Source organism: Gasterosteus aculeatus, chromosome 1 (assembly GCF_964276395.1).
Source record: "Gasterosteus aculeatus chromosome 1, fGasAcu3.hap1.1, whole genome shotgun sequence".
Taxonomy (NCBI): Eukaryota; Metazoa; Chordata; class Actinopteri; order Perciformes; family Gasterosteidae; genus Gasterosteus; species Gasterosteus aculeatus.
Window position 1 is genome coordinate 19,901,733 of NC_135688.1, and position 22,454 is coordinate 19,924,186.

Here is a 22,454-nt window from a genome sequence, read left to right on the forward strand (position 1 = left end):
TCTTTCTCCAAAATCTGCACATGTAATTTCCTCCTCCATTGTGAAAGCATTCTGTCGGGTTAAATGTGAAAAGCACGTAGTGCCGCGGGCTTTTAAACAACGTTGTAAAACACATGCTTTCATGAGATAGCGGGGAGAGTTCCCAGTCGTTTGGGTTCTCTGAAGTGTTTACCCAGTTCATCTATCAAAGCTCAGGGCTATTCTTGGAAATCCATGACGAATGACAACTGCAATATTTCACCCTGAGCAACACCTCTGGGGTCGAGCAGTGCAGTCGACAGAAAGTGTGTGTGTTCATCGGTGTGTATCTATGTCAACCAGGGACACAGCGATGGTGTGAGCAGCTCGCGCTGCTGTTTGACAAACAAGGTGGACGAGGTTGTGGCCGAGCGATCACAGTCCCTGGAACAGAGCTACTGAGATGAGCAGTCCCTGGAAAAACACACACACACACACACACACACACACACAGCAGTGGTTGCTGACACACCTGGAATGAGATCTACATTCTACAGAGTGCACGTTTCTAGTTGAGCATGTCGTTTTGGTTTTACAGCACATCGCCAACCTCCAACATCTGTTATAGACATCTTAAAGATAGAAAGAAGAGATTTTTCCGGAAACAGGAATATACATGAATGCTCAAGCTTTGTGTGGACGTCTTAATAATCAAGGATATGGTTACTGAGTTATATCCCTAGTGGGCAAAATTAATCAAGTTTATTCAATTCAAAAGGGCACTTCAATACAACTTGTATTTGAGTCAGATGATCTGTGGTGAAAGAAGTAGTGGATTAATGGGTCAGGTAAATCAATCAATCAACAATAATTTCAAAGAATCAACCCCATTTATCAAACCAACAACCATTCTCCGATCCTATCACGAATATTGATCACAATTATTTTGGGGGTTTAAAACCACAGCAGCGTTGTTTATTAAGGTTTTCCAACACAATCTTCATAAGATGACCCTGTGAAGTCTACATCTCCTCCCGCACGCTGCTCTGCACTAAGAGCCGACCAAGACGCCAGCCGTAACACGCAAACAGGAAACATCAGCAAGCTCCTCCCTCCTCCTCACCGTGCAGTGGAGACCCCGAGGGGCTGCTGGACAGGCCTTGTATGGGGCTACAGCGGCCACCTCCTCCACCCAGGATGCAGCCACCTCCTCCCCCTGCTCCTGCTCCTCCTAACGCGGCCACCCGATTGAGCTCCTGCTCGATCTCCTCCAGGCCGGCGCTCTTCTGGAAGCGAGACATCCGGTTGACCACGCGTGGGGACATGTGCGTGCGGGCGCAGGGCGCCCCGCCATAGGGGTTGACGGGGAAGACGTGGGTGGTGCCGCGCAGCGTGCTGATGGCTACCCATCGACTGTCCGGGCTGAAACACATGTCCTGGACCTGGAAAAAGGTCGGTGTACATAGTTGGGGGGTTAGCGCCATTTAAAACATATCTATATAATAAAATGCATCTTTACGTTTGTACATTACTATCAGACAATGTTGATTCAAATATGACAAATCTGATCAGTGAATATCAACATAGTATATGGCAACAATTTTATTGTTTCCATTCATTAACAACAAAGTTCTTTTTGAGGGACATTTGCGTTTGTGGAATCAGCACCGTGGTCTGACCTTGATTGAATGAGGAAAGCACGATAATGTGCTGTTTAGCTTTCAAGCCGTGGGTTTTAATGAATATATTTACGGTTTCTGCTGGCAGTACACTTTCTGCCAATATGCCTGGAAGCATCCTTGGACCACCCCAGAGGCGTTCTGCTCACTAATCCCAGATATTTGCTCCATGTTTGGTTTCCCGCAGGTCCAACCAGTTTTCTACGATGCCATTATCTGGAGCGGTAGTTTGCAAACAGGCTTCATTTGTTTCGTATCGTTTTTCAACACTGGCAAACAGAGAAAACTCCAGTCCGCCCAAACGCTGTCAAACAGATCAACAAACCTGCATGTCTGTGGTGATCAAAGTCAACAAGGGTCACGGTTCTAGAAAACAAGTTTTGTCAAAGGTGACAAGAAAAATGGGCTCAGCTGCTGGTACAAAACCGTCGTCAGCCATCCTCAAACAGTGACAGAGTTACAGGGAGCAGCCACTTGAGAAGATAGCATCTCACGGAGCATGTCAGACATGCAGACAACCCAGACTGATAGGCTGCACGACATTACAAGCAAAGGGGTGTCGGAGAGAGAAATCACAATGAGGTGACGGAGTGCTGACACAGCATCTATAATTTAACATACAGCAAAAAGTAGAAATTGATGGGACTGAGAGAAAAATGAAAGGGAAAGTTCCAGGAGAAAGTCACTACAAGGAATTTTTCCTCTTTAGCCAGGAAGCCAGTCAGCCAATCAGAAAGGCTCCTCCGTACCTGCAGGCCCCTCTAATCTTTTGCCAGGTCAGACTGGGTAATTGTCCCCAGCAATGACAGTTAATGGGGCATCTTCTGCATACCAGACAGTCACTCTACTTCACAGAGATGAGTGAAAGAGGAGGCCTGACCTCTGCGCGATGAGAAAGGGCCACTTTGTGTGTATCGTAATTGGTCATAATAGACCTGTCAAGGCTCCAACTGTAAATGGACTTCACTGTCAGATCCATCCCATCAAGCGGAGGATTACCTGAAGGGTGGCTGCCATTGTACACTCAAAGTGTGACAAGCACACCGAAACCAAAAGAAATGGACTGTAACAGAATTCAGTCACATGCGTGTGCTGGGCCACATTTGACATGTTTATCATTAGTATTTTACTCATTTTGTCATCAGTGACACCGATCAGGCAGCCGTGTTCCCCTGTGAGAGATTCTTAGAAGGAATGACAAGCATGTGACAAAGATGAACAGAGGGCTACGATTGAACAGAGCAGACACGCAAATGGAACACAAGTGTCTATGCATGACAAAGAGAAGGTGAAGACGTGACTGAAGAGCAAACAAAGGTTTTGTGGTTCACTGGAGGTTCAACCTGTTCCTCCAAATTTTTCTACTGGAGCGGTAGCTGGTAAAATAATGGATGACGCCGACAGAATTATCAGGCATCTCCTTCTCTCTTTGACAGCTAATGCGTCAGCTAAACAGAAATAGCCGGCAGCTACTCGAGGGCGGCAGGTTGCACACAGGTCCTACTTTTATGGACTTTTATTAACTGCTCCTTTACCTTCAGTGTACAAGCGTTTCGTGATGTTGCATATTTCCCTGACCGAGACGTCATATTTAGGATCAGTGGTAAAACCTACCTTGTGTAGCACTTTGGACTTTTATTGTTCTCTGTCTTGTTTACCGTGATCAAAAAGAGGTTTTCAAGTACTGTAAAACCTCAATGTACACGTTGCAGGTCCGTAATCAGTCTCACTACCTGTGACTCCTCACTTTGGTAGCACACCATACTTATTACGTGTAGAAACCAACATCTGGCAAGCCGCCCGCTTGAGAGCCCAGCCTGAGACATCTGTATTTTTTTAGACACCTCATTGCCTCAACTGTTGAAGCATTGAGGTGTCTGAAGAACACCAACAGCAGCCCAGCTGCCTGAGCGAAGGTCAACACACTGACAACATCAGCCCACAAAAGCCCTATGACCCTGATCACAGCTGATCGTGCAGGGAGGCAAAGTTGAGCAGTAATGAAGTGCCACCCCTGTGACCTCGGGGACTAGCGCTCTCCAGTTTGCCCCGTGGCTACGCTCTTGTCTACATTCGGATCCTCCTGCAGTCCCTTAGATCTGTTATCAGCTACAGGTCTGTTTACCTGGCTTCAGGTCACTGACAGCTAGCCGCATGTTTGGCCGCCGGAGACAGATAAGGCGTCTCTCCAACCGCCTTACTGAAGACTTTATCGCTCCTCGCTGTGAGGGTGTGTGGGTGTGTGCTGATAACCCCTGGCCCAAGCACCCGGCTAAGGCCAGCGCTCAGTGTTTACAGCGGGTCGGATCAAAGCAGGCTCAGTGTGCAGTCGGTCAGCGGACCTGCCGTTTGGTCATACATTAACGATAGGCGGGCTGTAAGAATATGTGTGTGTGTATGTGTGTGTGTGTGTATGTGTGTGTGTTTTCCCAGTCAATAAACATGAACCGAACAAGGCCTGAAGTGGGTTTGTTGAGCAAGCGCCTCAAACTTGCACCGCGAAATCTTTGGGCGTCACGGCTCAGAAATCCAACAGAGGTACAACATTTCTTTACTTGGAAGTTGAAGACTGAATTTCCTCTCAAACTCTACAATTCAGAATTGGCAATTAACCAAGATGAAGCCCTGAAGCGTGTAATGATTTGCTTTTAAATATTCTGGCAAAGAGGGGTTGAGTGTTTTTTTTCCACTCGGCATGGCTGGTTTCTCCCCTACAAATTGTCTGTGTTTTAAATGCGTGTATGTGGTTTGGAAGGAAATGAATCGTAGAAAAACACTGCAATGAGACGGTTGTTAGACTGATCGTTGGTTCTTCTACTTCTGACAGGAAATAAGGCACCCTTTGGGGATAAATCCCTCCTTAGATAAATATGCTTGTTCTGTTTCAACTTCTACGCACCTGATTCAATTAGCTTTCAGGAAGAAAAGCATCTAGAAGTGGGTGAGTGTGCTGTGTGGGGGAAGAAAAGGATGCTGTTCAACCAACCAGATAGGCTGGTCCATTGTCATTGAGTGTTCAGCTAGCAGTCAATAGTGGATTATAGTCCTGTTGTAAACCTTAGTGCCTGCTAATATTCAGAGGGCTACCTGTTATTTATTGAAAACTCTACAACAAGTGGAATTGGGGTAGGTATTCCGGGGTGTTTACTCGACATCACTGCGCTGCTCTGTTGATGGCCTGAATTAAGTCCAGTTTATGCTTCTGCGTTTTCAGAGAGACGCAAGGACACGCAGACGCAAGAGCCCCTTGCGTGTCTTTTCACACCTCCTTGCGTGCGTCGACCCATTTTTATAGGCGTCGATTGGTCTGCTAACTGCATCCTTTCCGAAGTCTCACATTTCCGTTTTCATAGCACAATACCACCATTATTAAAACAAAGAATGTTTACTAGAGAAACGATCACTTCATGTTTATGCTGATTTGGAAGTCGTCGTGGTTAAAATGTCATGATACTGAGAGGCTAGAAGCAGACATTAGTTTCTGAAAGATTACAGTTACACCTAAAAACCCGTGGAGCTATGTTAGCACATCGTTACCTAGCATTAGCATGCTATGTGATGCTACGCAAGCTACTGAAGGTATAAAGGTAGTGCACGCATGCAGCTTACATTTTTTATTAATAATAAATAATAGTTCATCCATCTTTGCGGGAGCAAAGCTAATCCTTAATCCCATTGTCTTTAGTCTTACACGGCAGGGGATGTAGTGGTTCACTTTTACACTGTAGACTGTGGCTACTATCTTCTTTATCTTTTCAACCTGTTGAATCGGTTTGTCATCCTAGATATATCTCTTCTATCTCCTTCTCTGAAATTCCCTTTCTTCTGAAAATGTTGCAGGGACCTGGGGCTTCATTTATAAACGTTGCGTACGCTCAAAAGAAGGCGTACGCCGCTCTCTACGCAATAATTGGTATTTATAAAAAGCAAACGTCTTTGAAAGTGTGTAAAACTAGACTTTTGTGTAAATGAAATGCCAATAAATAAATAACAAAAACACCCGTTTGATCGATCTGCAGCGTAAAACAAACAGAAATACGAATTAACACATTTTCAAAAACGAAAGTAAAATATGTTCTGCAATAATATTGGCATGTTATGCAATGCATCCTCAAAACACAGCTGTTGCTTGTCAGATGCAATCAAATGGACGGTAATAAAATGCCACGATGCCGTCACAATGCGTAATGACGCAAAATGGCTGATCTTGCGCTCTAAGATGATGTGGCACATGGAAGGATTGGCGCTGTAGTGCAGCGCACCATCGGCCTGTTTAAGGGCAGATGGCGCTGCCTCGACTGCACTGGAGGGAGGTTATTGTCTACTCCTGAAAAGGTGTGCAACATCGTGCTGGCATGTGCTGTGCTACATAATGTGGCACAGCTTCCAAACGTGCCTCGACCCCCCTGACGCCGATGTTGGCCCAGACCCTGTCCCCGATCTCCGGTGTCCCCTTTCCCCCACCCGTGGCAGACACACCTTGGCGATGGCGCGCTAAACGCTTTTTTGCATCCACTTTGATGTCAGACCATTTTTTCTTTATTTCGGCCACGGTCCGAGGTTGTGAGGCTGTTATCTGACAACATATTGTCTACCGCAACTTGTTTGCAGGAAAAAATGACTGGTTTCTACGAGTGACATCTTGTGTAGTAGAGTAGTATTCATGCATGTGATCCTGACCTTGGCCTCAGTCTCCCCCCGATGGAGGGTGTAGAGATGGTGAACAGCGCTCTGTGAGGACGCCCATGGGTGGGTGAGAATCTGGAAGACGTGAAAGTCGTGGCCCAGAGAGTCAGCAGTCACCAGCAGCATTCCTACAAAAAGCATAGCATCATCCACATTAGAAATTGACAAAAATAAACTGTTCATCACACATCATATCTGTTACTGTGCATGTTGTCTAATTTGTGTCTACTGTGCTTAGAATCAGATTATGGTTTGAGTCTGTATTGCATGATTCATTTAGTATTTGTGGTCCAAAAATGTGGTGCCAAGAACCAGATGAACAGAGATAATGTTAGATCTTGCCCGTCCCCAAAAGAATCGGCAGCTTTCTAAAAAGTTTGAAAGATGTGCCTATTTATTAGCCAAGGAGGTTGTGATAAAAAATGCTCTTGAGTGGCATTATGGGAAATTTTGGACCAGGCGATTTTAGAATTCGCCATCTGATAATCTTTCGAGTGTTTTGCTAAATCGCTGAAGTAAAATCATATTGAATAAAGACAGTTTTAGATTCCATTAAAGTTTCTCAAAATTGTAAGGAAATATAAATGTAAAATCAGCAAATTATCTTTTACAAATTAAGTTTGCTCCTTGAGTTGGAATATAATGACACGTTTCCTCATGTCGAGTTTAGAGAAAACAAAGTCTTTTAATTGTGCCATTGTGTTTGGAGTCGCTCTACTGGAAATCTGACACAAACCACAATATCTAAACCGCAGTACTCTCCGGCGGCTCACACAAAAGGAGCCGACACTCCCAACTGTGCAGAACACATGCCAGACGACATGGATGGTAAACATGGCACAAGAGTGCGGTCGGGTTGAAAGCATGGATCGAGTCGTGTAATTCCTCAAAGACAGACAAGATGATATGTGTCTGTAAAAGAGAAAATGCATGTTTTCATACGTCCGCGTATTGTCATTGATGTGTGTGTGTGTGTGTGTGTGTGTGTGTGTGCGGATGCCGAGATTCACCCCCACAGTGTAACCCTCAGTGACAGGCCCATTCATTTGGTCCGGTTTTATTTGAAGCTCATCAAACTCCAGAAATTATAGGCCCTCACCATAAACAACATGCTCAACAAACCACACCAGAACAAACCCAGATCTAAACTGGTTCGGTTTTGGAAAAACGCGGTACTGCTTTTCAAGTGCAACCCAAAACCGATCCCAGAAGCCCTTTTAGATGTTACAAACAAACCCGTAGATTGGGTAGTAACTCAAAATGTTGGAAACCCATCAGTGATGCAGAGTGTAAGATTAAAAAAATGTCCAAACCTCTGTCTGTTTGATGACTGCCAGACATAGATGATATTAAAGAAATTAGTAATTTTCCTCTACATTTCTTCCCCTGGAATCTTTTCTGTGGAGGCTGCAGTAGGTTTTAATTAGTGGCCGGGCTTTATTGGGTGGCATGTCAAATGTGAAAAGAGGAGGCTGCAATGGCATGAGATTAAAAGTGTTCAGCAACACGTGCAAGGAAGATGGAAAACAGTGGAGAAGTGCAACATTTTGCACGTTTATTCACAGTTGAGGTTTTCTTTTTTTTGTGTGTTTTGAGTGTTTGACCGACAAAAAGTTCTATTTAAAGACGATGGAGAGGTTGAATTAGGGAGGTACACAGTGGTTGAGGGAGGGGGTCACGCAGATTATCATAGGTGGAGGCCAAGTGAAGTGTGCATTAAGACAGTGGTTAGCTATTCATGCTGTATCACAGCGCCCAGAGTGCCCCGAGGCCTGTAAAATCTTGAAAACCCACGCCCCAAACGAGGTGCCAAGCCACAAGAAGCATTTGCGTCAACTGGGAATACAGAGAAAAAAGGGACGGGGCCCTTCTAATTATAGAGTCTGGAAACGGAAGCGCAGGGTGATTAGGAGTTGAGGCGCTGCGGTCTGTTTATCTGGGAGCTTCCTCTCGCTCTTGAACCCTCTCTCCCCCACACTCCACTCTTTCTTCCTTTCTTCCTGCTCTCTCTGTTTTGGCCGGGCCCCGCCCACCCAGCGGCTGGAGAGTCTGGCCCCTGGGTTTCTGACGGATGGGACTTGGCCGCCGCGTTCTGGCGGGGGCCGGCGCTTCTCTTCTGCTGATGGTTGAGTCTGGGCTCCAAAAAAGTAACAGCTCAGAAAAAGCTGGAGAGCCTTGTGAGCGCGGGTGCCCGAGCTCTGGGGCTTTGGTGGCCTTGTTGAAATACAGAGGCCCTCGCCGAGAGGCGTCGGTCGGTTAGCCCACAGGACGGCCAAATTAAAAAGTAGCTGAGCCGCCCGCGGGTGAAAAGAGAGGGTTTCAGGGAAACCAGAGGCTGGCCGGAGCGGGGTTTGACACGTCCTATTTATAACACCTTGTCCCGGGGGTTACACTGTTATTTACGATGTTTTAGTACAAAAATCGCTGGCACACGCACTTAGACATGCGCTAAACTGGAAGGGATGACCTCTAATTTGCCATGTGTGCGAAACATGAGTCCGTATGGGACATGAGAGAAGTGATATAATCATATCCATAAATATCTGGTTTTGCCTTCTTTTACTCTTTTTTTTTCCAAAAATCTTTTTGTTTTGTTTTGCTGCAGGCTTTAGTGTCCCATCTCTGACCAACACAAAACATCTGCTCAATCGCATTAATAGTGGGAGGATGTTTCATTTACATTCATTTAAGTGGTTGGGCTAGCTTTATTCTTGACAAAGGCAGACGGGAGAGAGAAATGGAGTAGGAGAGAGAGGGAGTGGGAGAGAAAGAAACAGAGAAACAGAGAGAGCAACAAAGAGGGCGGTCACTTCCCTACTTGGCAACACAAGAGGCCACAACAAAACTAGTCCACTTTTTAATTAACAACACTAGGCTTGAAAAAAAGCTTTGAAAATCACGAAAATCTCAAATTATAACCATGTGGAGAGCATAAAGCTTACAAGATGGAGTACTTGGGGGACTTACTGTTACAAGGGTGCATAAACTTCAGAACAAATGAACCCGGTGCACCAATGAAAGACGAGGCTTTGTCTCCATTGCTGCCTCTTCGGGGGGAACAGGCCGGACTCCGAGCCTGTGTACTCACACATATGCTACACATATACATTACAGATCCACTCTGCATTCTGCGTACACAAGTAAACTGTGAGCTAAACCAAAATGCCAGAATTGCCATGCCATTTGCAATCAACACCGGCCCGCTACTACACCCGTAAACTGATTATTAGTATTGGTTGAAGTTAGTCAAGTCTTTTCTCAGTGGAGAGAAGCGTTCGGCCTTTAAACTCAATAATCAACAATAATCGGATAGTTACATAAGTGATGAATGGCCGTCTGTTCTCTCCAATGCTAATGTGGCTACTGGCTCCATTGCTAATTGAAGGAGGGTGGACAGCGGCCTGCTAATCCTCTCACCACCACACCACGCTAATATATGAGCAGTTGTATTCCCACCGGACAGCAGGGTAGGGATTAGGGACATTCAGTGCCAACCACATCTGATGGAAGACGGACTAATTACACATCATTCACTTCAGGAACCCTAACCCTAACCCTGGCACAAACTGCTTCACTTTTACCTCGATTTTTCTGGTTTATAACTAAAGGTTTTAGTGTCACTTAGTCTTATGTCGTGTCAGAGAGTTTCCAGACCAACAAGTGCCTGATCGACTCATTCCTCGTTCCCGCCGACAAGCGGAGGAATCGTATCATCTAAAACTAAGAAGTTATTTTAGGAATGACCTATCCTTGGCTATGCATGCTGGGTAAAGGTCCATCATGCGTGTTGTTTAATATTGTGACTCACTCTTATAGCTCATTGTTAAACTGGAGTAGGCAATAGTCAATAGTCAAAATGAACTTCACAGCAGAGGGTACACATGGCATGCTGACATCTTCCCCGGTTTTACAACATTCTCAAAAACAAATCTTGCAAATCCGTTAAAACTCATCCAGTCTTCCTTCAGGGGAAGAAAAGTACACAGACAGGAAAGGAGCCCCCCCCCAGGGGAAGGGAGGGATGGAGAGAGTGTGAAGGTAGAGAGAACAGCAGAGGAGAAGAGGCAAAAAGGTGCTTACGCTTCATTTGATGTACAGAGGGCTGAAACGCAGGGTTGGCTTTTTCTACGCGCTTCACGGACTGACCACCTGTAGGCGCTTAGATATTAATAGATATGAAAAGAGGTGTGTGTCTAACCTAGCTGAGAAGCTGCCATTAGTTTGATATTACTATGCTGCAACACCATCTCTTTGAAACAGCGCGAAACGGGGCAGACTTTAAAGGTCAGCCGCCACACATGGGGCCGGCACCGAGGCGGTCAAGTTCCCGAAGCGTGACGGCTCCAAAGGCAGAGCTTCAGGCTTGTTCTTTCATCACCTTAAGTGGAAAACACAGTTGGTTAAAGTTAAGTCTGTTTTATGGTGCATTTACATATTTGCACACTTCCTGCTGCATTCGTTTGAAAGAGATTTTTTATTTGCCGTCCAGTGGGTACGAACAGGATGCACAACTAAAGGAAGCCGCCGTTCCAACCTCACCTGCAAGAGCTCCTCCACCAGAGACACAAGCCCAATTTACTGCCACTAATCCAAAATCCCAGTGCTTCCCGGTCTTTGCTTTGTTTTCTTCCTGTGGCTGTCCAGTGTGGAAGAAGCATGTTCTCACAGCAGCTTAGAGACAACTTTAACACCAGGCCTCTTTTGATGCCGTGGTTGAAAAATCCCCAAAACAAATCGCCGCTGTGCACAATCTCCTGATGAAGAATGCAGGACTGTGATCAGCACTTAATCCCTTCTCTGAGCAAACTGGCAGACATTGAGGCTGGAGACGTAAGCCCCTTGCATTTACATGGTCTCTTACTTCTCAGGGTTTCGCTCGGTTCTGTTAACAAATTAAATCCCTTCAAACGTGCACAGCCACTGGCCAAACGCAAGATTTCTCAGGTCAAAAGGAAACAATGCAGGAAGAGAGCTGTGTGTGTGTGACAATAGACAACCGGTGTGGGAGAGCATGAATGTACTTGTGTAATTTGGGGTCATGCGTAGAAGTGTGGAGAAGCACAGTGGTTTTAGCGAGTTAATTGCTTTTGTTTTGTTTGGATAACATTTGCAAACACGTTATATTTGGTCTCCAACACATTTGCGAGGTTAATTTGATTGAATCTATACTGCCATACTATTTATTAAGACAGAGGTACGGATGTGTGTCTCTGCAAGGAATCAGTAGTACCAAGAGTGTAGTAGTAGCCTACTACAAAACACAGTAAGAATAGAAACGTTTAATTGGTCTATGTGAATCAGGATATTCAGCCCAGCTCTGCCTCAGAGTGCTTTGCAGGAGAGAGAGTTTCCCTCGTCCCCACAGAGCCACCCACCTAAACACGGACGTTAAAAAGGTCCCTGCTGCGTGGACTGTGGATGCCTCCACACCGCTGAGGTGTCTAGTGTGTCGTGCTGAGTCAAGCTCTCATCAGGAGTTGAATAGTTTTTAGTTAACAGGTGGATTGTAGTGAACAAGTTCATTCAATGCAACTAACACCAATATGACTAAAATGTGTCAATAAAACAATCTCTACCTATATCTGGAACGTTCAGATTCAACAACAAATAATAATTGAAGCATTATACCAAAGAATTGTAGCTGCGCGCCTAGAGAGTTCTTAAGGTCACTTCCTTCCTGCCCTCTTCTCTGTACTGCAGAGCGATATGAAATCAACCGTGTTATTGTTGGAGGCAAAAATATGAATGGCCAATACATGGTTTACATGTGCTCAAAGTGGGAGAAATTAGGAGTCCGTCTATTGCCTCAAAATGGCAATGATTGAGCTGGTTGATCTTCTGAGACCGCCGCTTGAAGGATGCTGTGCACGGTCGGGCCAGCCGTGTCAACAGAACAGAGAGAAGATTACAATGCACGTACACACACACACAAATCTTTACGTAAAAAATATTCCTGTTCTGCTCAATTAATACACTAAATGCCTCCTGGACTAAGTAACTGATCAGTCCTTGTGTCAGTTGATATATAAACCATGGCTTTGACAAATGCTTCCACTGTGAAGACTGTGACTAACAACTTGTGATCGCTGCTGACCCAACAGCACAGCAGTGTGAGCAGGATCCAGAACAGGAAGTGCAACCCAGAGTCTAAATACTAAGAGCCCTGCAGAGTGGCCGCAGTAAATCACATCACAGTGCACAGTGTGAGGGCTAATTACTATCTTGGTGTGAAGACACAACTCAGTCCGTGCTAAATGTGTGGCTACAACTGTGTGGCCGAGCGAAGACGCCTGCGTGTGCATGTGGGAATTTCCCTCGTGTTCAACATGTGCAAGTGGGTCCAGGTTTTTTTTTCCGGCAACGGACTGCTTTCTTTCACACATCAGTCGGGTGGAGAGAGAGTTATTACACCACAAAGTGCGGCCTTCGCGGCACAGCTGCCTCAACGTTCAGGCTTGGTGGGCCAGGATATTCAAAAGAGCGTCCTGGTGCTGAACCAGGGCTATCTTCATTCATCTTCCGGCTTTGATGGCGTTTTCACTACTTCCAGATTCAGGACATTTGAACGGGTGCACAAAAAATGACTTCTGTCTTTGTGTGCTGTGTTTGGTGAGACGCTCGTCCCAGCATAAGTGGAGGTATACTGCATCTAGTTTAAAGACAGAAGGCACGAACAGTTTGAGATGATATGAGCTTTGTGACATGGTGCATCATCCTGCTGGAAGTAGCCATCAGAAGATGGTACACTGTGGTCATAAAGAGATGAACATGGTCAGCAACCATACTCAGGTAGCCTGCAGCATTTAAAGTATACTTAATTGGTTGAAAAGGGCTAAAAGTGTGCCAAAACAAACATTACACCACCACCTGCCTGGACCGTTGATACAAGGCAGGATGGATCCATGCTTTCATGTTGTCTAAGCCCAATTCTGACCCAACCATCCGAAAGTCGCAGCGGAAATAAATTAAATTACTGTTGCCTTTCTATCATCTCAAACCAGTTTCCCCATTCTCCTCTGACATCGACACGGCATTTTTGCCCACACACCTGCTGCTCACTGGATATTTTCTATTTTTCAGACCATTCTCTGTAAACCCTAGAGATGGTTGTGGTGATAATCCCAGTAGATTTAGTTTGTGAAATACTCCAGCCCCCTCCAGACCAGCCCGTCTGGCACCAACAACCATCCACGTTCAAAGTCACTTAAATCCCCTTTCTTCTATATATACACATACATACATACACGCACACGTTAGAACTGACATTGGCAGTTATTTTTAATACTGTAATACTCTTAACATTTTTCCTTTATTTAGATTACAGATTTAAATTAGATTCCTTTACATTTGCTTTTATTTTATTACGTTTTTTTAAACTTTAAAACAGTTTTCTACTTCAACATTATAAATAGTCCGAACACTTCTCCTAACACTTCATCCCTGCACTGTTGTTGGATCAATTACTCCATCTAGTGCAAGTTACACTCCAAAGTAATGCACAAAGATTACACAAGTTCCTGGACTATATCTTTGACATCAAAACATGAGATTATTTCCACCTTGGCATCGTACCTAATAATCAAGTCAAGGATCGTTAAGGACGGGCAAAGGGGACGAGACGTGAAAGAAAACAAGCACACACACATTGCAGCTGTTAAAGAGAGCGCCTTGCCACTGCACTTCATCTGCGAACCTCTAATTACACCACTAGGAATAGATCCACGGATCGACCGAAGGGCCACAAAGCGCCAGCCGGCACACCAAGAGCCGGCGGCCACTGCACCGCACTCTGTAGATCCTCCAAAACACACAAGCCACTGGGGTTTCTTACATAACTCTTCCCGGCCAAGACTTCAGGACTTTCCGTGCTCTGCTTGAGTCATATCATTGTTTCCTGCTAAATCTATCTTTCTTGTTTCTGCCATGTTGAGCGCGACCGCAAAGAGCACTCCAAGGGCCAGCAAGGTAGGTCAGTAAAAGCCACTTCCCCTAAATCCTTGGAAAGAGTTCACTTTCGAGTCAGACCAATGAACACGTCACTTAGGATTTTGGCTCTGATCAAATTAAGAGGCCTGTAATTATGGGACAATCCACAGCAGGCCGCTCAGAAATGAAAATGAATAAAAGAACAAACACTGATGAAAGGAGTCCTGAGTTACAACAGTGTTAAGAGGAGTTTCTGCAGTGGTCCTGAATGAAATGGACAAAAACAGGACACATCTGTGCTTTCTGTCGTTTTAACAATCATTTGATCTTTAGCTCACAGTAAATGGGTCAGAATGTGTGTTTGGAAAAGTTTCACAGGGATTCAATAGCGACACTAACACCTACTACCATGTCTAATCTTTGATGTTTAAGGAGAAAAAGGTCAGAATCAGAATATCACCGACGACACCACCAAACACATTAAAATATTGAAATAAAGCTGAGCATAGAAATGTCAAGCAGCCGGTCTTGAAGCACGGTGGCATTCGAGCCTCCACATTGCTGGTTACTCGTGCGTTAGTGTTCATGTCACACTAAACGGTTTGTTAAGACACATTTCACTGCACGTTTCAAGTGTGTACTGACTGGACTGTGCAACACATATTCAGCTTTACATGCTCCTTTTGTCACCCTGGATGTTCCTACAACTCATGGACACCCCCAAAACTTCCACACACACCCTCAGATCTGCAAGCAGGTCGCTCCTCCGGGTTCCCAAGACCCAGATTCAGAGCGTTAATCCCTTTTCAGAGTAAAGGTATATTAGATTAATCCCTAATTTAGCAGAGAAGGAAGTGGTGTAATCCCAGATTCTATGTTTGTTGTTTACACACCCTAGTCATCTTTTTGTCATCTTTCCGAATGAAAGTTTCAAAAACAAACAAACTATGACCGCCCATCCCGACCCACGGCGGCAAGTAATTGACCAATTAGCCAAACTGAGCTACGCTGTGTTCTTCATGTGATTTCTGGTGAGTTGAAGGGGGGAGTAACTGGGCCGTCAACAACCGTGTCCCGTCTCCCTTTGTCTGCAATATCATCCTAAATCCTGCTCAGACGGACCCGCTGAGTTTAGTCAGAAGTCTGGGTTAGTGAAGGATTCTTGGGGCTTGGAGGTCATGGGGTGAGTCATCTCTCAGCGACTTCTTTATTAACTGCGCATTCTCTCTCTTTCTCTCTCTCTCTCACACACACACACACACACACACACGAGGTAGCCTGTTCACACTTACAAAGCACCTACTGTCTCGTCATGTTCAGGGTCAGTATTGCTAAGAGAGTGGAAAAGGAGATGCCAGACTGAAATGCTATGGTGAGAAAGGAGTAGAAAATTTGATTTCAGTACACTCAATCACTTTGAGGAAGGTTACAGAAAAAGTACATCTTAACAATATCTAATAGTTTTTACAACAAACAACAGCTATGCCTATTTAATGACACTGTACGGGCCCCAGTTTAAAATAAATGAATGGGTGAAGAAAACCTTGCAAGAGACTCTTTGCTAAGCCCCTCCCCATCAATGCAGTGGCCAATCGTAGCCTGGCATGAGTCGCTCGGACCAGGGTCCGTCAACGGTCCAGCGCTTTTGATTTTGTAGGCATGGAATCGTGTTTGTTTTTTTTGAGAGAGGTTGGAAGGAGATATATGTTTCACCACTTAGGGTTGGTGTGGGAAACTACAATTAAACACATGTACATAATGCATAATCCAAAATGAATGCACACACTATGAATAGAATTGGCCCGAGGAGGCGTCACGTGAGCCAATCACACACCACGTTACACTTGGATGGAAGCGAGATCTGTCTTCTGCCTCGAAGTCTACCCAACTTGCATTTAGCACTCCAGCTCTTTCCTCAAAAATGAATGTGTGCGCGTGTGGAAGTAAAAGTGTGTCTTACCACTGGGGTTGAATTGCATACAGGATATGGGTTTGTCATGAGCTGGGAAGTGAGCCACCACTCCTTCTCCGTCCGAGTCCTCACTCACCAAGACCTGGAGGACACACACACACACACACACACACACACAGAAACTCAGAATCTTTTTCCAACAATAAGAACATTGAACCCATAGCGGGACTTTCCCTCGCTCAAGGATTTCTCTTCACATGTTGGTTAGGTCCACACTCAGCAGTGTTCTTTGACATCAGACCGTGGTGAAGTAGCTGGGGGTCCAGCTCCTTTCTGAATGTGTTATTGCCCTCTTGTGGATAGAAAATAATTAGCATATTACCTGATTGGCAATAAAATAAGACATAACGACTGTTGTTCAAAATGATGAATCACCGAGTCCCGACTGTAATGGATCAGCGTTGGTGCCTCAGTCAGAGGCTGCACGGAGTCCAGTGTGGACGGCGTATGGCCCAACAACAGACGAGAATATGGGCCAAATTGACTTTGGCAATAATGTGCCTTTTCACATGTGGCTTCGACCACTCTCCACTACAACGGCAAGCTTTTCCCGTAAACAGCCAGCAACTGGCGTCAAATCCGGGTTTGGCTTGCTACTTCTGAAAGCTGCCTAAGAAAATGAAGCTATATGTCACTTTGCACAACTTCAGGCCGCTCCTAAATCTCCGTAAAGGGTCTGTTGGAGACTTGGACAGATCTAACAAAGGCTGAGCTGAGACCAGGAGCTGGCAGAAAATCCCTTTAGTCACGAAGAGAGATTAGAAATAAGACCAGACATGGGGCCACCTTGTGCACAAGTGCATGTGCATGAGAGAGAGCGAGCGTACACACATTTGGCCCCAGTGTTGCATTAACGATGTCAGGGGAGCTGCCTGAACAATTCAAATAGAAACTAGTCCAAACAAGGACCAACTTGGAAAAAGTAAAGGGCTTTTGACTCAGACCGCGAGCAAGAAAGTAAGCAGGGGGGGATACAAAGAAAGAAAGAGGCGGGAGACAGGAAGCAGATCCCTTTTATTACGATCCAGGCAGACAGTGTTGTTCTGTGAGGGAATCCTGCTGGAGCCCTTTGAAACCAGAGTGTCCCCCAGAGAAGCGAGCGAGGGGAGAGAGGGTTATGAGGCTACCGCTCCAAATAACGCTTCTCAAAGCCTGAAAGACGCTGGAATATCCTTGACTGACACGGGAACCCGTGTCTATCATTTACCTGCCTTTTCACCAAAGAATAACCCCCCCCACCCCCAACCCATCATGATTCACTCTGTACTGCACCACCCTGCTCCCAACCCCTCCCCCTTGAGGGTCCGTTTCTCCTGCGCTCCTCGCTCTCCCCTCCCTGCTGGCCAGGCCTAGTCAGTGTTTATGGCCCGTGTACGGTTACAGTGTGTTGTCTGGTGACGGAGTGCAGGCCTGCTCCTGAAGGCTTAGGTCCAGCTTATGAGACAAGACGCCGGCTGCGGGGGGGGGGGTAAATGTGTGTGTGGTGGCGGCATCACTGACTTACTGTACTATGTATGCAAACACGCCTCATTAAAAGTGTGACAGCTCCTGCAGTGTGATTAATCACGGTAAAGGGGATCGAGGCTTTTAGCATTTCTTTACATGTAAAAGGGAGATTCTGTTGAGGGAGACCGGCATGGTAGCAGACCACGATCCTGATCAGGCCCATGTTTACCAGAATCAGGAGTAGGTTTGCACAAACAATGGATCTCACTTGGTGACTGCTGTATACAAATAAACACAATAGCATGAAGACGTCATTCAAAATAAAAATGGTAAAATGTACAATACGTGGACAAATAATTGAAGGCAATGTTGAATAAGTGTTCATTTAAAGTGAACAGTTGTGCAGGGCTGAATGTATGGAATTGTTAAGGGGACCTAAGAGGCCCTGCAGCGGGCGGATGATGAGTATGTAGTATCAAGTATGGAGTTGGGGGGGGGAAACGTGAGGTTTTGATCCTGATTGATGTCAGATTACAGCCAATCCCCACCTGAGCAGGACTACTGACATGCTGCAGTGGCGATGGAGGAGGTGAGGAAGGGCTTGTGTCTTGCTCAGGGACACTTCGACATGGAACATGGGGCAGCCAGGACTCGAACCACCAGGTCCTCTTCTTATGAAAACGCTATATTAGTGAAATAAATGGAAAATGATGTACGTGGCTATAAAATGTTTTATTATCCCCTAAATATCCTGTGAAAATGGCTAAATTGAACATTAAGACCTCATTTGACTCGCTCAGCCTTGAGCCTCTTCTAGACCAACAGCTGACTGTTTATAGAGCGGCTCTCCTACCAGTGCTGTGGCTAAAAGCTTGGCTGTTAAAATATGCAGCAAATCAAAGTCACACCTTTCAGTGACTTGTGCAGGGTTAGCTGAATGGACCCAAGTGTTTCCGAGCCAGAGAATTCTCCCACCAAGCCGCAGAGGCCAAAGTCATGTTTACCTGGGTCACAGATGACAAGGGAGAGAGGCTAAGAGCCAGGAACAAATTGGAGCCACGTCCCATGCCAGTTTGTGACGTTCAGAGACCGGATCCAATAAAATAACTTAAGCTGCCTTTTTTTTTAAACCCATTGGAGATGCCCATGTCAGCTTTACTGTGACGCTGAGTCTTCCAAGGAAACCCACAACTGTCCATCTGCCATCGACAGAGACGGGGCAGGTGGTTCTTTGTAATGTTTCTGTAAGCACTTCATCAGAATAGGGTGAGGCCCACAGGGCGAGAGTCAGATCGCCTAGACTCTGCAGCCCTTTTACGCACTGGGACGGTGGTTTTGAAGAAGGTGTGGCCTCTCTCCTGTGATAGTGGTGTGTGGAAAATATCAACATTGACCTAGTTGGTCGGTACATGTTCTTAGTACTCTGGGCGATCAGAGATGTTCAAAAATATGATTAACTACAGACTAAACCGTGATCGAATTGAGTAGAATTAAGTTTGTTGACATGATGTTTTACATTTCCAATGTGTGTTGCAGAAGAGTTTATTTCACAACGACACCCGCAGGTCTGCAATGGTTATATTTAATTTGACAACTAAGGAGGAAAACATGGAAGAACACTTTTCCCCTCATTGGTTCCCAGAACCTTTCCAATAATATCCACATTTAAGAATTAGAGAAATTAAAGGAATGCTTCACTCAATATCGTATGATGGAAAGGTGTTAACTTGAATTATGGAACAAAACTCAGTTTAACTAATTGCATCAGTGACAGAACCTTTCTATACATTCTACACACGGAAGCATTAATTCTAATTATTCAGATTTTGGAATGCATGTGTCTGGGAAATACCACAAGATAAATTTGTAAGTGAAATTTGAGTTTGTAAAGAATTTAGTAAAACATTAATGGCACCAAACCAAAGCAGAACAACTGGACCGACCTGTCCTTCGCCAACACTGTGCGTGTCGATGATGGTCACCACGCCTGGGTTGTGGGGGCTACGGCGACTGACGCTGTGTGGTGTTCCCTCCTCATCCGGAGGGCCTGCTGGAAGTGTGCCGGCTAACTGGGTGACCACTTTACCCACCATGGTCAGGCCTGTCTTCAAGGTCTGGTAGGAAAACAGAGGATATCAGTGCGTTAAATTCATATAAGGTATGAAATCTACAGAATTTTCCAGTTCATTGAGCATTAAGCTTTTATGAGCTATAAGGATGCATACTGTGCCCGTGTGTGTGTGCGCAGGCCTCGTGTTCACTAGATGCTTCCTGAAAAAACTGGCCGCAGTGTGAGTGTCTGCCTGTTTGTGTGTGTGTGCGTGCGTGAGGCTCCTCTGTGTCCGCTTAAGGCCCAGCCAGGGTGTCTGCCTCAAACACACCTCTGTGGCTCGATTGAGGGAAGTGGATAGTGCTGCTTAAGTGGAGTCTATCTCACCTACTACACTGTCTTCGCCTAATGGAGTCCAAACCGTGTGACTGTGTGTCTGCGTGTGTGTAAGCGCCAAAGGGGCCCCGGAGAGCCTAATCAGGCATTCAGACTAGGCGGCCCTGTCAATACAGCATGGCGCCTTGCGTTTGTTGGGTCTGAAGATCACCCACTGTCTCTCTTGGCTATTCGGACACGCACACTTGCAGTGTCTGCCTCTATGTGTGCGTATGTGTGTGTGTGTGTGTGCGTGTGAAGATGCCGGTGTGTCTGTGTTTGTAAAATGCCAGAAGAGCCATCAATTATTAAGAGAGGCGTTTGGCTCCTAATTGATCAACACTAATGTGTTTTCTAATCACTGCAGTTGTGGAGTTCTTAGTGGTAGTCCAAACAGGGGCTATTGATCCACCAGTGGGAAGGGGGGGGCAGACCATGTCTGACAAAAAACACTTTAACACACACAGACACACAGGGCCTGATGTCGCCATCTAAACAAATTACAACCTCATTTATGTGAAAGGTCTTTCTCAACCGTTCACCCAGGAGTGATGCGCAGCAGGATGTATGTGATGCGCACATTTACCATAACAGAGCAAATATGGAACAAGAGGTCTGATTGGTCGGAGCTGTTGCACTCTCTTTTACCTTTCTTACAAACAAAAGCCATTACACTTTATTGCCCCCCACCACGCCGCCTTTTCTTTCCATGTCTCTGGACGTCAGCACTAAGAGCCAGCGTGTCGCGCCACAAGCCAGAAGGAGATACCTTGTCATCCATATTGAGATATATGGTCCTAAATGAGGAGCGGGCGGGCAAGCAGACTGCCTGTCTGCATATCAATACCACCCCCCCCCCCCCCACCTTTGCCATTGTCCATCCTATACCTATACCCAGTGGCTTTTATGATGCATACCACCATTAGCCTCTAAATGACAAATGCTAGTCATGATAAAACAGCCCCTTAAGATAAATATTAGCCTGTTTGGCCAAACCTGGCTAATATTGATTGTTGTTAAATTAAATAAACATTAACAAGAGACTTCGTTCACACTACCTCTTCACCCTCACAAAAGAGATAGAATACAACCGGTCTCTTTGTAAATCAATTAGGTCCTTTGGGATCCAACGCAGAGATGAGGAGCCAGTTCATTAGCATGCGTTAGCAACCGGCTAAATCAGACCAGGAATGAATTTCATTTGGTGTCAAAGGGTGGTGTTGACTATAAGTGTGCCTTCTTTGAGTCACTCCCCCATGGAGATGAGGGACACAAGACCATTGGAGAGAAGTAGATCAGGGCAGGAGAAACAGATAGGCAGGTTGATGAAGTGTCTCATAAGCTCAGCCCCAGTCAGCCAGGTGGATCCAATGTCAGCACATTCACAGATGGTGGAGGCAGAGCCCGAAATACTGAATGATGTGCTATTTTATCCCAGCGAAGGCTCAAGACGGGCCAATAGACATACAGCCACAGTCTGAACACAAGAACTCCTTTTAAACATGTTAAATAAAAGGAAATTAGTTTCTACACACGGAATCATTCTGTAGGGAGACATGACGCAGGATGTGAATATTGAACGCCAATAAGAAGTGCTGTGATTTCTTTTGGTTACGAACTGCATACGTATTTGTCATGCCTCATGTGACACATTCAATCTTAACGAATTTTCCTCAAAATTGTATTTGCTAAGATATACAGCAAAAACAGATTATATATACGTCTGGACACACATTCCCTTCTTTCCTTTCTTAAGTTAACCGGTACTGTATGAGATTAAATAAAATGTAGTTCAAATTGAAGTTCTTTGGTAGACTAGTTTGGAGTTGTGTAAAATGAATACGCTGTAATCTAGCAGGTTTGTTATTCACTTACTTTGGCCGCATTAATCACTGTTGCTGTGTAGGACTGTGCGTTGTCACCACACGCTCCTCCGCGAGACTGGTGACATCTGATCAACTGCAAACACAGGCAATGATTGACAGATGAACTAAAAAAAGTGAGTTCAAATGAGTCCAAGATTTGGAGAAATTAACTAGACAAGGCATCATAAATGCTTTCCTCTTCCTCCGCTCTTTGGAGGGAATTGGTTTTGCTTTGAAAAAAAAAAAAATACACTTAAATGGCTCCATCCCAGTATTACCCTGACTGCTCAGAAAAGACGATGTAGTTATTTCTGGAAATCTTTAGGCAGTCACAGAAACAGTGGCCCCGTCTGTCAATTACTTAAGTGGGCGAGCACCAAAACACTATTATGCATTAAATGCATTGTAGAGTGCACAATAGAACATTCTGGGTTTTCTAAGTACTTAACAATCCCATTATACAGACGAGAACAGAGTACTCATATGCATCTGTTGAT

The 22,454-nt window shown here is 45.3% G+C and overlaps 1 protein-coding gene across 1 annotated transcript in view; it reads right to left on the reverse strand.

Moving 5' to 3' along the window:
- The window catches only part of bcas3 (BCAS3 microtubule associated cell migration factor), a gene marked incomplete in the record, with an annotated part of 263,195 nt that overhangs the window by 206,537 nt on the left and 34,204 nt on the right, over positions 1–22,454 (reverse strand). The window contains 5 exon segments of the mRNA XM_078098554.1: positions 1,082–1,400; positions 6,318–6,451; positions 16,210–16,303; positions 19,611–19,781; positions 21,968–22,050. Of these exon segments, the coding sequence (XP_077954680.1) occupies positions 1,082–1,400; positions 6,318–6,451; positions 16,210–16,303; positions 19,611–19,781; positions 21,968–22,050 (801 nt within the window).